General features: G+C 35.5%; 1 protein-coding gene across 2 annotated transcripts in view; it reads left to right on the top strand.

Moving 5' to 3' along the window:
* The window catches only part of MEGF9 (multiple EGF like domains 9), an 88,141-nt gene that overhangs the window by 54,060 nt on the left and 16,268 nt on the right, over positions 1 to 17,813 (top strand). For both annotated transcript variants that reach the window (XM_036329850.1, XM_036329849.1), the window contains exon 2: positions 1,983 to 2,184. In XM_036329850.1, coding sequence (XP_036185743.1) covers positions 1,983 to 2,184 — 202 coding nt within the window. The remainder of the gene's footprint in view (positions 1 to 1,982; positions 2,185 to 17,813) is intronic.

Raw genomic sequence — 17,813 nt, 5'->3', positions numbered from 1 at the left:
TCAGTTGCCTCCTGTATGTGCTCTGACCAGGGATTGAACCTGAAATCTGGGTATGTGTCCTGATTGGGAATCGAACCTGCGACCCTTCGGTCCATGGGATGACACTCCAACCAACTGAGCCACACTGGCCAGAGCAAAATTCTCAGTCTTTATTATAGAGTTAAACAAACTTTTTTTTTTTTTTTTTTAGCTAGTTTTGCCCCTACTAGTATAATTTGGTTAGGTAACTTGTGGTGAAATTGGTTCAGCAGGAGGAATTTGGATGCATGTTGAACTTCTGCCATATTTTGGAAGAAAAGTGTTATTTTAAGCATTCTAGTCATTTTTGGTGGAGTGAAGGTCTTGCCATGAAGTTGTCATTGGCAGGTTTACAGACCACTAAACATGGCTTCCTTATTTACAAAAACCACACACACACACACACACACACACACACACACACACACACACAGTAGAAATAATGTGAAAATGTAACTGTCAAAGAAATGTCATGCTTATATAGCTAATAAAAATAAGAATATTGATTGAGATATGAGGCTGATTCCTTTCTGAAGTTTGGGGCTGAAGAAATCTGAACTTAACTCTAGGTTTGTAACTAACTCACTACTCAAGCTTGACATATACATAAAATAATCACCCATATATATTTATTCATTTGGTAAATTTACAAATTAGAAGAGGTGGAAAGAAAAGGGAGATAAGCTAACACTAAAGGTTAGGAACTGAAGAAATGTGGGAGGTATGGAGTTGGCCACGTGGGAATATCTGTGTGGAATCCTTTGTTTTGACTTGTGTGAATAAACTGCTTCTGATGACATAAATTATTTTGAAGGTTAATTTCCTTTTCTAGAATAGAGAAATAAACTCCTTTATAACTTTCTATTTAAAACTCTGGGTTTTCAGTTATCTAGTAACTTTTAAGAAATCATCAAAAATTACATTAAAGATTTTTTTGAGCTAAACTTTTGTCAGAATAAAGCCATTTTATATAGTACCTTATCTATTCAGAAGTATAATTTGTATCATAGATTTCTCTGGGCTTTTAAAACCTAGGTTCATAGCTGTTTTGGAATGGGGGCTATTCCTAAAATATGTACAAAGTTTTATCTGCAGTTTATTTTAACTATAAGTTTTTGCATGTTTGCAAAGTCCCATGTTAATATTGTGTCAAACTATGCTAAAAATGCTTTCTTCCTGATAAAATGAGTATAAATAATAGCACAAACCAAATCCTAACTGACCTTAAATGCATCTGAATTAAAAGGCTAACACCAAGGACTTTTAAATAATTTCATCTAAAGAACTGTTTGAAATGTATCTAAAGAAAATGTTTATTTTCTAAATCTTTTAACTTGAGAAAGAGATTCAAATTGTGATTGGTTTTAACCCACCGATCAAGATGACCCTATAAACTTTCTCATCTGGGATTTATCTTATCATTTTCTCAACTTAAAGTTTCAATTCTCTGTTAATTTCTTCCTAGGAAGAACATATTAACTTATGATTCCAGCTGTAGCACAATCTTGTCTGATCTATGTAAGTTACTATAGTTAACGATTTGAGCCTTAGGCTTTTTCAGCTATACAATGGGATTATTTATTATTTAATATGTTGTTATTTCCAACATGTGCCTGGTGGATAAGCTTAGGCCCTGCCTTTGGCGATTTACAATCCAGAAAAACTAATAATATATAGACCCACACACATTGGATTGTAAGGTCAAAGAGCTAGAAGATGAAGAGTACTGGAAAGGAAATTGAAATGTCAGTTTTATAAATATGAATGATACATAGTTTTATGTACTTTACTGTATATATTTCCCAATTTAAATGAACTAAGTAGAATAAAAAGTGGATTTGAACTAAAATTAGTTTTATCTATCCATACAAAGTTGTTATGAACATTAAGAAAAATAGAGTTCATTTTATTAAGAAAGCATTAAATCTTAGTTAATAATGTCTCTTTCCTTCTCTCCTTTGCAGAATATGTATGTAACTGCTCTGTGGTTGGAAGCCTGGATGTGAATCGCTGCAACCAGACCACAGGGCAGTGCGAGTGTCTGCCAGGGTATCAGGGGGTTCACTGTGAAACCTGCAAGGAGGGCTTTTACCTGAATCACACTTCTGGGCTCTGTCTGCCATGTGAATGTAGCCCACATGGAGCCCTCAGCATACTCTGCAACAGGTAAGCAGCAGAAGATAGAGGCAAAGTTAATTTTATTTGTTTAATAATAATAATAATGCTCCTGCTCTCAAGGACCAGACTGGTTTAAAAGAAGAGGGAGAGTGGCCATAGACTTACAAAATATTTCACAGACTTTTATCACCTCATTTTATATATATTATCTTATATTTAATGTCAAGATTACAAAGCTTCTAATTGACAGATTTAGTTCTTCAGAAGCACCTGAGTCACCAATTTTGCTTTGTGATAGTTTCTCTAAATTTCATGGGGAAAAAAATAATTGAGAAAGCAATCTGCTTTATGGAAGCAGTAAGTTCAGGCATTTCCAGTGGAAACAATTCTTTTTATTAACATACCATTAGAGATTCAGGAAATGTATTCTTTGATTTATTTTTTTCTCTTAACAAAATTCTAGAACAGTGTCTTTGCACATCTAAGGCTTAAACTTGATAATATATTAATTTCTTTAGCTAGTGGGAAAAAGACCGAGTTCACTTTATGTACCAGCACATTTTGGGGGACCAAAACTAGATTAAGCAGGAATTGTCTGAAAATTACCTTTAAAATAGTCTGTTATTTGGAGGTGACTTAATCTAGTAGAACAAATCTGAGGATTTGCCTTCCCTACACTGAAAATAATTATTCTTTGACTTTGTATGAGACTTGTAGCTTTTCGTGGACCCATGTCAGAAAGTCAAAGAGGTGATGTTATGTAAAGAAAAGGGCACAAGCTTTAGAATCAATCTAACCTGGGTATGGATCCAAGATCTGCTGCCACTTAGGAGCTGTGTGTTTTTGGCAAGTTATTTCATTTCTCCAAGTCTCAGTTTGTTCTCAAGGTTGTTGTGAAGGCCAAATGAGTAGAATGTATATAAAATTCCTAGCACACATCACTTAATAAATTCTGGTTTGTTTTAATTTGAAAGGAATATTGTTAGCTTAATGAGGGAATATTTTTAAAGAACTTTTAGCTCTGTAGCAGAAAAGGTTCTTTATACTTAGCAGTAGATATTTTGTATGCTTTATAAATCATAGTGTACTATTGTACAATATTGTATCATATTGTACTTCAAAGTATAGAAGTGAACTTGGTTAAGAAGTTTATGATTTCAAGTTCAACAATAACAAATTTAGGATGCTAGTTATGTTATATAATTATTTGCTTCAATCCTCACAGCAACTCCTTTTATGTATGTTATTAAATCACAAAGGTTGTAAGTGGCAGAGAAAGAATTCCAAGTTAGGTCTTCTAAGTTCAGTGTCCTTATCACCATACCATATGGCTTTTATAATGAGAAAACTGTTAATTCCTCTATTGAGGTTGAGAACATAATAATTGCTCACCATTGCTTCCTTTACTCCCCCAAAACATGCCTACACAAGTTATATTCAGAAGGTTCACATTTCTTATCATTTTAAAAGATGAGATTTGTTCCTTCTGGTATCTAATGACCTGTTCACTACTATCTATACTAATAAAAGGGTAATATGCTAATTAGACCGGGGTCAACTGGCCATCTTCCAGACGTCCGACTTCGTGGACAAAACCATGTTCATGGGGGCCGAGGCAGAGGCAATTAGGGGCGATCAGATCGGCAGGGGAGGGCATTTGGGGGCAAGATCAGGCCTGCAGGGAAGGGCAGTTGGGGGTGACCAGGCAGGCAGGCAGAGAGGTTAGGGGTGATCAAGCAGGCAGGCAGAGGGGTTAGGGGCAATCAGGCAGGCAGGCAGGTGAGCGGTTAGGAGCCAGAGGTCCAGATTGTGAGAGGGATGTCCAATTGGAGAGGGTGCAGGCTGGGCTGAGGGACCCCCCCCCCCCGTGCACGAATTTCGTGCACCGGGCTACTAGTGTGTGTGTGTGTGTGTGTGTGTGTTTATGCAACCAACCGGCCAGTAGTTATGACGTGCACTGACCACCAGGGGCCAGATGCTCAATGCAGGAGCTGCTGAACTGTGATCACTTGGCAGTGGTGGTTCTTGGGTGACACACCCAGAACTAGAGAGGAGGGAGCCCGATTCTGGGATACGTCAACTGAAAGCCACTCTCTCACAATCTGGGACCCCTCAGGGGATGTCGGAGAGCTGGTTTCAGACTGATCCCCACAGCCAGGCCGAGGGACCCCACCATGCACAAATCCATGCACCAGGCCTCTAGTTGTTAAAATAAGATTCTGCAAACACATTTGCTTTGAGTACTTCTGGAGAGATAGAAAAATGTTTACTTCTAAGCCTGTACTTAAAAGAAATTTTTAGAAGGAAGACATGGGAGCTCTAAATCTATCTCGAAGCACCACATTTCTTACTACCAGAAAGGAAGTTAAATTGACCTGAGATTAGAGGAACAGAAAGGGAAGTTGCAGAACTATGTGCTTTGGCAAGAACATATGGTAAACTATGAGGAAACACCTCTCTGTGTTGTGTTATGCTATTAATTATATACAGGTGAGTTAAAGGAGAAAGGAAATTGTAGGCAAATATGTGAGGTGTAGTAGGAAGGAAGTGGAATCTGAAATTAATAGATTTTGATCCATTCTTGGTTTAGCCACTTACTAACTATATAACCTTTACTAAGATGTTTGACCTCTGTGGGCCTCAGTGTTTTCATCTGTAAAATAAGATTAATATATACAACATAAAGGATTTTTGTGAGAAGTGTGTGTGTGTGTACCCACTTACATTGTGACTAGCACATGGATTCAGCTCTATAACTTCCTAGAAGTTGAATCTATTTTTCAAAAAAGCAAGGAATAGAATTGGTGATTCACAAATGAGGAGGATTAAGTCAACCAGACTTGGCTATGAGTAGGGATTGAGGTATTTGGGTTTTTCTGGTAGGTTAAAGAAGAAATTATTTATTCTAATGGATATATTTTCTTCCATTTTCATAAAGAAACCTATTAAACTTTTAATATTGGGTATTCTATATTTTAGAAAAACAGTAATAGGTAAAATTAATTGAACATGTGCTAGGCACTATCCCAACCCCTTTGCATGTAGTAGTAATTAACTTCTCAGAGCAGCCATATCAGGTCAACACTATTGTTATTATTCTCACTTGCACAGGAAAAGAATTGTAAGTTAGATAATTAGTTTAACTTACAAGGTAATAGCCGGTAAGCAAAAGAGTTGGGATTGAAACATTTTCGATCTAGATCTAGATTATGTATTCCTATTCATTATGCTGGCACAGCCTTTTTCAAAATCTCAGATACTGAGCAAAGAGAGTGAGTATTGTAAGAAACTTCAATGCTATGGAGTGAACTATTTGACATTTTATAGGAATTTCTTTTTAAGTACATTTTTATTGGTTTTTAGAGATAGAGGAAGGGAGACAGATAGAGAGATAGAAGCATCTATGAGAGAGGACATCATCAATTGGCTGCCTCCTGCACGGTCCCCACTGGGGATTGAACCCATGACCTGCGAAGCAAACCGGCGACCTCTTGTTTCCTGGGTCGATGCTCAACTGCTGAGCCACACCGACCAGGCTATAGGAATTTCTTATGGTTGTACTCTGATAATCAGACCCTGACTTCAATGTGATGGTCATGCTATATGAATAACTTCTTGGTGAAAACCAATCCATTTTAGCGTAGTAGAAATTGAGAGCATCAGAGGATTAGCCCTTCAATGAATAATTATCAATTACAATATCTATTATTTTACCATCTCTTTGTGTCAAATCTGTTTTAATAAAAAAGAAGTGAGGAATAGGATTGATGACTTACAAAAGAGGACTAAAAACTTTGGAGTGAAAACAGTATTGCTTCTGCTTTTGTGAAGAAATGTATAATTTATGCAAGACCAATAAAGGATGCAAAGATGCTAAAACCAATACAAAGCAGTGCTAAGTTTCTAAGTAGAGTAGTTTACAGTGGGAAAGGAACAGGAATAAGCTGAACTAATAAGTAAAGGCTTTCAAGAGAAGGTAGGAACTAACGTGTACTTTCCAAGTTATGATTTGGGAAGTTAGAGAGATGAGAAGACAACTGTATCAAGAGGGAAAAAAAGTGAATTCAAATGAATTTTATAAGATTATACAGAGAGTTGAAAAAAATCTGATCTCCTAACACCTACTCAAATTCTTTCCTGTTGTAAACTCCCTGTTCCCTTTTTAAAAATAAATAGAAGTAGAAAAATGGACTCAATTCTGACTTATTTCTCTCATACATCTAATACCCTGGGAACAAACAGCTGGCTTTTTAAAAATTCATTTCCATATTCTTTATGCCAATACATTTTAGTGGGAGTTGTCCCAGTGAGCGTAGAATTTGGCTACAGGCACCAGCTGTGGGTTGAGCAATGTTTTTGTGTACAAAAACAAAGTCCTTTATGTTCTGACAGATGGCCACCCCCTCACATCACCATTGGTGTTCCAACCTGTTTAACTGGGACAGAGTTGGTTTATAATATATTAACTTTTCAATTTTGCTTTTGGAATTCATTTCTAATGTTTTTATGATTTACATTTGGATATATGTTTAATAAACGAATGAAGAAATCACATAGCATTTTATCTCAAAGAGCAGTATGTCTAGTGAGAGCCTGAGTCTCTTAATACAGTTCTTAAAATATTTCAGGGCTGACTTTATATCTAGACAATTATATACATGTTTGAGATTTTTAAAAATGTATTCATAGTATGTTAAGGTGCATTATTTTAGACTGTCTGTAAGATAGCAAAGAAATTCTGTAGTGGTTTAATATACTTTTCATAAAATCTGTGGTTGCTGCTATACAGTGTATTTTGAAATATTTACTACTTTGTACTTTTTAAAAAAATCTTCACCTGAGGATATTTTTCTCATTGATTTTCAAAAAGAGTGGAAGGGAGGATGAGAGAGGGAGGCAGAGAGAGAACGGGGGGTAGGGGGAGAGAGAAACATCAGTGAGAGAGAGATACATCGATTGGTTGCCTCCCACACGCCCCAATCGGGTCCGGGATCAAGCCTGCAACCAAGGTATGTGTCCCTGACTGGGAATCAAACATGCGATCCTTTGGTCTTCAGGCCGACGCTCTAACCACTGGGCAACCAGCCAGGGCAGTATTTTGCACTTTTAATTATGGGACTGTGCCCCAGGACAGAGGGCAGAATTTTACTAATGAAGTAAACTTATGCTGAAATAAACATCAAGTAGAAAGATGACAAAACCTCCAAGGCTCACATTCATATGGGGCTCTGAAAATCATCTTTTGTGTAATAATTGAGAATAACAGCTACTTGTATAAACTCTTATTTATTACTTTGCCTGTAATTCTGAGAGATCAAGAAAAATTTATTTGATCACTAGGTATACAATTAGTTATTGAGGAAAGCTTTGTCATTTTATTCACTTGTTCCATTGAATAAAGACATTGCATTTGCCAATTATGTGTCCAAAGACATTAATCCTGTGTTCAAGAAACTTACTGTCAGAGAAAAGATAGAAATGCAAATAAAATATGAATATTTATAAAGTGCATAAGCAATTCAGAGAAGTCTTGAGAGAGGAAGTTGCATCTAAATTGAGACTTGAAGGATGAGTAGAAGTTTGTATGAAAGAATTAAGGCATCTTTAGTAGATTGCAAGAGGCTCACTATTTCTTGAAGGCAAGGAATCCTATATAACAAAAGCCTAATATGCAAATAGACCGACCGGCGGAATGACTGGTCTCTATGATGTGCACTGATCACCAGGGGGCAGACGCACAATGCAGGAGCTGCCCCGAGCCTGCAGGCCCCAGGCCAGCCAAGGCGGGTGCCAGCAGCACCTCCCCCCCCAGATCGCCCCGCTGGTTGCCCCACAGATTGGCCCTGATCACCGGCCAGGCCTAGGGACCCTAACTGTGCAGGAATTTCGTGCACCGGGCCTCTAGTACTTGATAATGGTGGAGAGGAGGAATTGAAGGAGAGTGAGGAATGCTAAGACATAAGACTTGCCTTTTTGTTCACTGTTGTATCACTAACACCTTGCACAAAGTAGTCTCAGTAAATACTTGATGAATTAACAGATTGAATGAATGAAGAATAAATAGGGCGAGGCCATGAAGGACCTGCTGTGTACCATGCAAGTTACTTTATCCAGTGAAGAATATTGAGTAAGAGTGACATCAGATTTGCTTTTTAGAAAAATTACTCTATCAGAAGTCTGGTGGATAGAGACAGAGAACTCAGGCAAGGAGACCAGCTAGAAGGCTATTATAATAATCCAAGCAAGAGAGATTAAAGGCCTGATGTAAAGCATTGACCGGCAATGGCGCTGGAGAGCAGACAACCAATGTAAGAAATATTTGGAAGATAAAATCTACAAGATTAGATAGTTGATGTATGTATAGAATAAGACAGGCAGAGAAATAGCTCCCATATTTCTTTCTCACATGGGCACATGAGTGAAAAAATATTTCATTAACTGGATAAAGAATATAGGTAAATAAGCAAGTTGGAGGGACATGATGATGATGTTAATTTTCAGACATGCTCATTCAGTGACTGTGGGAAACTCAGATAGAGATGTCTGGTAGACAGTTGCATATACATAGTGTACCAAAGTCAAGAAATTTTAACTCGCATTTTTCATGCTGTTTTACAGGAAAACAGAACAAAGCCTCATAGCTTTAATTTTAAAATAACTTTATTTTATATCCCTATTGTTATTGTTGCAATCATACCAATCTATAGTTTAAATTAACTTTTTTTGGTACACTTTAATATTTTTTTCCTTGAAGAATTTTAACCATCTTGATCAAAAGCAGCTAACTCTACTCAGCCTCTGACCTATCGTGATTCATTTGTTTCAACAAATTTTGTACAGTACCACATGGTTTATGTTAAGCACATTATACCAAGTATCATGTTAAATTTATAGTAAAACAAATTAGACTAAAACTTGAATGTTAATAAATGGCCAGACAGGGGATTATTCAGAAAAAGGCACTGAGTGTATTGAGGTTTAAGTGTACATAATGCTATTACAGTTTGGAAAGCTCTGTGCGTTTTTCAGTGCATTTCTATCTTAAATCCTCCATTCAATACAGGACATGATCTGTCCTCCTGGTCTTCTAATTATTACTTAGATATCAGCTTTGGTCAAATGAATGAGAAAATAAAACAAAAACAAACATCGCAGTACTTTTCCCCCACCAGCTCTCGGTGACCTTTGTGAACATTAACATGTCTCAGTGAATTGATGTAGTTGCTGTTGATGGAACATGTTACTTTCCCTAAACCATTGTACAGACTCTTCTCTTTTCATTTATATTAAGCCACTTCTAGGTCAGTTTGAAATTTTTAAAAGAAATATTTTAAAGTTAAAGTTTTGTTATTGATAATATTAAAATATCATGCTGCTTCTGAGTAGCTCCCTCAAATCTGTAGTTATGCATATGTTAATAGTACAAATAACCAAGTTCATACAAATGCTATATTTAGTACCAGGGTATTTATTTGTTCAACACATTTTGTGCTGGATAAACAGGACAATGGAAGACCAAAGGAGCTTCTGATCTAGTAAGGTCAATAAGAAATATATACAAAACTGACCCACATCATAAAACATTAAGATAAAAAGTCAAGGGGATTAAGAAACTGGGAGATATCATTTATAGCTGGAAAAATCAGAGATGATTTCATTGAGGAGATAGCTTTTGAAGTTAGTTTTGAAGAAAGGAAAGGATTTAGACAGAAGTGGGAAAGTCACTACAGAATAGGAAACAGCAAGATTAACGTCTCAGAGATGTGCTTACACAGGATGTAAGGTGTAAGAGAAGTAGGGGTAAAGGAGATAAATTTGACAAATCCTGCTGGGGTCAGGTCACAGATGGCCTTAAGGGCCAGACAAATTATTTGGATTTTATTCACAAAGCAATTTTTAGGCAGAAGAACGGTCAGCACTGTGTTCCAGCAGTAGTAGAATGGATGGGGGTAAATAGGAGAAGATTAGAGACAGAATGAAAAGTAGTGAGGGCCAAAATTAGAGTAATAATAGTGAGAATGGGTAGAATATTGAAAGAATGGAGAATAATGAGAATGGTGATATGCAGTGTTTCTGTGCATAATTCTCTGGAAAGTTTGTGATTTTTACATTAATACATACACACAAATCTAAAGGTAGTTTGTATTTCTAAGTTGAATTTAAGGATTTGCTCAGTCCTAGTGTTCCTTCTCAGGCCCATACTCTCTCCCTGAGCTTACCATTCTTCCTTTGTTGCAGGCTGCAGAAATTTAATTTGTTTTCCTCTGCTTCAGTAGTTGCTCCCACCCACTGTATCCCCTGGTATTTTTATGCCTCCATAAGCTTTGCTGCTGAATGTCAAGCAGTGTCCCCATACTCATGTTCTTTCTGTGTTGCTAAAATTAATTCAAGGGCCCTTTATTTTTTAAGAGTTTTAAAACTATTCATCTTTATAATAAGGCCTGTTTGGGTAACAAACATAATAGATATGGGGAAGTCGAAAACTTATATAACTGACAAACTTTTCTACAAATAGTGTTCAAATTTAGGCATACCTGTTTTTCCCCAGTCAATTCCTCTGATATTCATATACCTCAGCATAAATCCAGTGCCCTCCTTTTGAGGCAACCCATTCTCCACCAATTAATTAAAATTTTTTTAAATAACTCTATGAGTCAATCTTCATCTCATGCTAAGTATTAAGGGAACGTGATTCTGATTAGTTCACTGAGATTGTCGTTTGCCACTCCTTCATAAAATTGATGGGTTGAGGCCTGGGTTGAACAACCTGACAGATGATGCTTGCTCACTATTCTGATGAAGTTTTTATTGGTCCAGAATCATTGGCAGCAACAATTCTTTAAGGGAGGATAAATCCACTCCCTTAATGACAGTTCTTTAAAAAAAAATGCTCTAAATTGGGACTCCAAAGTTATAGATCTTAACAATCATCTCCAATTTTATACGTACAGCCACATCCCACTGTCCAAGCCAGCTCCAAGAGTACTGATCAAGGACATTTTATAGAATATTTTACCTAACAAATTCCTAACCCCCCTTCTTCCAGTATTCAAAAGGTCTCATTAAACCCTTCTCTATGAACAGTGGGGCTTGTTCACTATATCTTCTGTATATATAAAAGCTTAAGTGACTGAATGACCAAATGACTAGGTGACCAGTCAACAGGTCGCTATGATGCACACTGACCACCAAGGGGCAGATGCTCAAAACAGGAGCTGCCCCCTGGTGGTCAGTGTGCTCCCACAGCCAACCTCGTATGACCAGCCAACCTCCTGTGGTCCCTCCCTGTTGCAGGCCAGCCCTATAGGCCTGAATCACTGGCCAAGCTGAGGGACACCACCCATGCACGAATTCTTGCACCAGCCCTCTAGTACTTACATAGCTAAGGGAAACCTAACTTAAATGATTCTTCACCCAGTCAGGAAGACCTACTTCCAGGTTTTTTTCTATCCCTGCCCAAATGGCAAAGCCAATATAAACTTCTCTTGCTAAAAAAGAAAGAAACTACAAATTTAATCTCAAGTTAAATATCTCTCTGCTAGGACATTTTACTACACTTAAAAGTTTTTAAAATCTTACAAACATATAGTGTTTTTCTGATCTGTAGTTTGACTTCCTTCTAAGATGAAAATGTCACACAACGTGGTCAATACACTAACATTACTACTGCCACTATCTAGTCCAGAATGAACAACATTAACATTTATTGAATGTTTATTATGTACCAGACTAAATGCTTTATATGTACTATCTTTTAAAAAATATATTTTATTGATTTTTTACAGAGAGGAAAGGAGAGGGATAGAGAGTTAGAAACATCAATGGGAGAGAAACATCGATCAGCTGCCTCCTGCACACCTCCTACCGGGGATGTGCCCACAACTAAGGCACATGCCCCTGACTGGAATCGAACCTGGGACCTTTCAGTCCGCAGGCCAACGCTCTATCCACTGAGCCAAACCGGTTAGGGCTATATGTACTATGTTATAAGAATAAAATAGCAACTGATTGAAGTGGTATTATTTTACAGATGAAGAAACTGAGACTTCAATAATTTGCTCCCCAACAGACTAGTAAGTGGCAGAAACAGGCTCAAACCAATGCCTGTCTGACTAGACTGCCTTTAGTAGGTCCTAGGGTTTATTAATTGAGTGGCTGAACCTCTACTTATTTTCTAAATAAGCATGATAACCATACTAAGTTTAGGTCTCATATAGACAGATTCCTAACATGAAAAATTCTCATTTGCATGATCAAGATAATAACATAATCAGTAATAAGTTATATAGTTATCATATAATCCTTAATAAGATGCAATGAGAAGGGCACATTATCTCTGTCATATTCTTCCTCAATATAACCTCAGTCTAATTGTGACAGGACATCAAAGAAACTCAAATTGGTAAACATTTTACAAAATATCAGACCAATACTCTTCAAAAGCTTCAAGATCAAAAGCTGAGAAGCTGTCAGATTGGAGGCTAAGGAGACAAGGCAAGCAAATGTAAGGTGATATGCTGATTGGATCATGGAATAGAAAAAGGACAGTAGTATAAAAATTAGACTAAATATAATAGTCTATAGTTTAGTTAAAAGTATTAAAAATTATAGCACTGTTAATAATTTTTAGTTTTAATGAATATACCATGTTTATATGATAAGTTAATGTAAGCGAAAGTTGGGTGAAGGATATACAACTGTCTGTACTATCTTTACAACTTTTCTTTAAATCTAGTATTATTTCTAAATAAAAAGTTAATAGAATTGTTATTTGGAGCAGTTAGTCAAGGGAATATGGATAATATTACTATATTCTTATGAGGACGAAGTTGTTTCTGGATAATTCTTGGCCTGAAGTCCAGAAGAGGAATCAGGATAAGGAAATACACTTATTCTGGTGGCATAGATATCTGCCATTTTAGATGTATGACATTGTGATTAGAATATTCAATCAAATTCACAACCTATTTTAATGTTTTAAATATCTTTTTTCTCTAAAGTTTTAAAAGAAGAGCTTCTCAAACTTATGTTAGACTTAGGCTGAAATACAAGGATGCTTGTTGCCACAAAGAAGGCTTTGTCTTCTCCTGTGTCCCTTGAAAGAAAATTAAATCAGCATGACTTTTTCCATCTCAGATGGTTCTTTTCATAGCAAGAAATGTTTCTTGGAGGGTAGAGAGAGAAATATGGGACTATTCATCTTTTTTCTCCTTGGACTTGGTTTCCACTCAAAATATCTAAATTTTTTAATCCCAGAGAGAGATATATTTTAACTTGAAGTTTCTCTGGATTTCCTATGAAAAGGTACATAACTGCTTCAGCCATGATTACTGGGGCATTCAAAGTATATAGGACTAGGTTAAAAATTGTTAATTTCATTATTTTGGTTCTTTATGTATTAAGTGAATTCTCTGGTATTATTTATCTCGTATGTTTCAATAATTGGGGTTTTCCAAACTTGCACCTGTGTTTATAAATTCAGTAGTTTCCAGGGAATGTTAATAACTACTTACAAAGTCATTTACAATTAACAGTATTCTTTTCTCCTGTACATTTTCTTACTTGGTTCTAACAACAATCCCAAGAGGTAGATAAGGATGATTACCTATCAAATTAAAGATGAGAAATATTAATTGAAAGGTTACATAATGAGCCCAAGCTTGGATATTTATTAAATATCAGAGTGATGAGAAGAGTCAATTCAAGTCTTCTGAAACCATATCCCATGTTATTTCTGTTACATTAAAATCCCATGGTCTTCATTTCTGGGTTAGTATATGCTCCTATGCTCAAGATCAGAAGTTCTTAACCTAAGAGGAGGGAAGCATGTGAAATGTTATGGTGAATATGTACATATTTCTGTGGAGGCGGTCTGTAACATATAATAACATTCAATAGATTCTCATAGAGATCTGAGATACCATCAAGTTTAAGAAGTTTTATTTTTAAATATATAAGTTTTGTGCTATGTATTTTATTTATAACTCCATAGTATGAATTCAGTAAATGTTAATATTGCCTTCTGACCATTCCATCACCTAAGGGTTCAGAACTCAAAGGCATAGGACTTGGGTTTAAAGGACTTGGTCCTCAGCACTATCAGTATAAACATTTTGTTTTTGTTTGCTCTTCTGGAAACTAAGCCACCCCTTATGCTGTCATTTCTGTGAAAAAATTAGTTCTAAATTCTAGGCACTCTGAGTTAATTTTTGTGACATAGCATGTATACAAATCAAGTATTAATAATTACCGTTTCACTAAGCGAAACTTTTGCAGTGGTTACAAAAGAATAAAAATGTTAACATATTTGAGAAGCATCTTCTTTTCAAGAAGATTATACTGGACTTCATGCTTTTTCTCTTTCCAAAATGAACTTTTGAAATGCGGAAATCTCAAATCAAATAACGGAGTAATCGTGTGGGTTTGAGAATGCTTATGGCTGTATTTCTTCCATAAAAAAAGAAAAAACACTTACGGAAGTAAGAAATAACTTTCCTAGTTAAATTAACTAAATCTTCCCAAGTTGTGGTTTGGGAAATATGACACTTTTTATTTTTCTTTGCCATTAAGTTTTACTTCTGACTTTTTAAGTAAACGTTTAAATTTGATTTTGGTAAGATCAGCTATCAAAAAATATTTTTGTACTTAGGTAATATCCTTTTTGAGTATTGAGACTTTCTGTCTGACTATGGATTTCCTCTAAACATATTTTAGACTATTTTCTTTAAAAAAATATAAGGAATGTTTAGCATAATGGCCCAATGTTTTCAACTAATAAAGCTATCCTTTTTTCCCCCTCTAGAAAAGGAGCTTTGCTCATTGCACAATGGTCTTTTCCATGATTGTAGATAGAAGAACACTAAGTGCAGATAGTCTTTTGCCAAAATGTTTAATTATTGAGTTTATTTCATAACAAAAGAGGAAAAATTATTTCTTTCATTACCTTTGTAATATGACACAGACATGAAATTAAGAATTTATTTTCTGATGTAAAAGCTTTTTCTGGTTAGAAAAATGTTTTCTAGCTGTCTTTTTTTTTTTTTTTAATTATTGATTTGAGAGAGGAAAAGGAAGAGAGAGAGAGAAACATGGATGTGAGAGTGAAACATCGATGGGTTGCCTCCCATTTGTGTCCCTACTGGGGACTGAACCTGCAACCTAGGTATGTGCCCTGATGGGGAATCGAACCTACCACCTATTGGTGTACAGGACTATGCTCCAACCAACTGGGCCACCCAACCAGAGTTAGCTCTCTGTTAATATTATTTTTAAATTATTGAGAGTGCTTGTAATCCACAATTTACTAATAATTTCAGGCTCTAATTTCAGTAATTTTAGTACTTTCAGTCTCTCCCTAAACTAAATTTACTTATTTATTTAAAAAGAGGGAGAAAATAATGATGCATTTGATTATCTATTTTTTCTATTTCTCTTTCTTTGTCAGACTGCCAATATGTAAACTGTCTGAGGAAGGAGGAAAGAGGAAAAGCAAAGCTTCTTAATAAATTAATTTCCCCTAATTAGAACTGTATCTTTGGTTATTTTGTGACTGCTTGAGTTAAAATTAATAACATGATAGCTAAAGGAATGCCATACATACATTTTATAGCTTGTAAATATTAGGAAGAAAATAGACAATGTTTTTTTTTTATAACAAAACATGCCAAAACATATGACAATTAAAAAAAAAAGTTAAATCATTTAGCTAGTTGGTACAAAAGCACATCAGGTCTCCCTGGCTTTGGTCCTGCCTAATGTAGGAGTTGCTGATCCTTGCCCTTCTCAATTTTTAATTCTCTTCCCCAAAACCTTTTCTACCATGTATTCAATAATATGCTTTCTTTTCCTACCCACATTGGCTTCAATCTAGTAATTACCATATAAATTCTTTCAATTTTTCTAAGTTTGTTAACAGAATTTGAAAAGTAAATAACTTAGTCTGTCTATCTTTGCCTACTAGAGATCCTGACCTAACCCATTCTCCTTACAATTCTCAGGAAAAAAATTCAAGCTCTAGGACATTGTTATTATCCTCATATTCCTTTCATTTTTGAGTACTGATTATGTGCCAGACATATGCAATATGCAATCTTTAATTCTCACAATAATCATACAGAGTTTGGTATAATTGCCTTCATTTTACAAATGAGAATGCTGAGTCCAAGATGGAATAAATACTTGATCCCAGCTAGTTACTAGCAGAACTGGAATTTGCTCTCCCTATCTCCTTAGGCTATGAATTTTCCATAGACCCTGATACCTCCCTTCCTGTGTCCCACCCTTCCCACCCTAGCCAGTGTGATGATAAAACAATGGAAATTCTGAAGATTCTCCACCCATGCATCTTAAACAAAACAAAATCTTTAAAAAGACATTTTGGTTAATGCTTGTATGATATAAATATGTACCCTATCTTGAGATGATACACATTGAATTTCCTTTTGAAATATTAATAATTTCACTTCAGAAAACATTACTTGTTTACATATTAAGAAATAATTTTTAAATGTTCAAACCTTGTAATAGTTGCTCATACCTATCACTGTGATAAAGTCTCTAAGCACTTACACCATAAGAAAATCTGAGAATTCCATTTGGGATAATGTAAGATATGTGTAGTATATTTGTAGTTATACTTAGTGCAGCTTAGTTCCACAATGCTTGTGTTTACTTTATAATTAATTATATATTCTTTTTTTCTGATATCATTCTCTATACCATGTTATACTTTACTAGCAGCTAACTCATATCTATAAAGAGTGACATCAGATGAGCAATTCTATCTTAAATTCTTTGTTAGTTTATTTCAGTAGTATAGATTTCTGACTTCTATTCAAACTCCAGTCTGCTCTTATTCTCTAGGTATGAATATGTGAGTCTTTGATTCTTTCATTTCAAACCTATGGATAAGCATAAGTGGTTTGTTAACAGACCCACTTTTTTTTCTTCTTAGCATTTATACCATTGACCTTTGCTTCAAAAAGCATTCAGCAGTTTTTAACAGAGGGATACCATGAAAGGGGGTGTTGTAAAGGCTTTATTCTATAAAAGAAGTCACACAGGGGAAGCTTTATATTTGCTGAGTGATTTAATTCTTATACATGCAGAGCTTGGCCATGGGCCATGAGCAGCATGGTGGAAAAGCCTACTAGAGCAGCCTCACAATTAAACTTCCCCACTCCATTCTGTATATGTTTTTAAAAAGAGAGAGAAAAGCATCTCCTTTCCTGTTGTTCTGAAATCTACTCAAGAAAAGTGAAGCATAGTGTCTAGACTATTTAACTGTTTTATCAAGATTCTTAAAGCCATTCATGGATTTTTAAAAAAATCATCAGCTAAGGAGCATATACTATAGGGAGAAAGATGCCTGCTTAAATTAGTCTTCCGAGTGCCCAGAGCAGAACTACAAAAGGAAAATCCACTTAAAAGAATAGCATCTGCTTTGAGAACACTGGCTGTACCTTATAATAGTAATATATTATTAATTAGCAATAATATTAATTAATTATTAATATATTATTAGGTATTCTAAGATTATACCTTTTTCTTATAGGTGGTGGATTGGGCAAACACTGTCATTAAAAATAACTATTCTTCTATATACTGAATAATCTAATGTCTGTAGAGAAATGAGAAGCAAGCCTATTTTGGTTAATGTTTTAAAAGCTTTGGAATTT

This window comes from Myotis myotis, unplaced genomic scaffold, assembly GCF_014108235.1.
Source record: "Myotis myotis isolate mMyoMyo1 unplaced genomic scaffold, mMyoMyo1.p scaffold_m19_p_12, whole genome shotgun sequence".
NCBI lineage: Eukaryota > Metazoa > Chordata > Mammalia > Chiroptera > Vespertilionidae > Myotis > Myotis myotis.
This window is presented reverse-complemented; position numbering and strand designations above follow the sequence as displayed.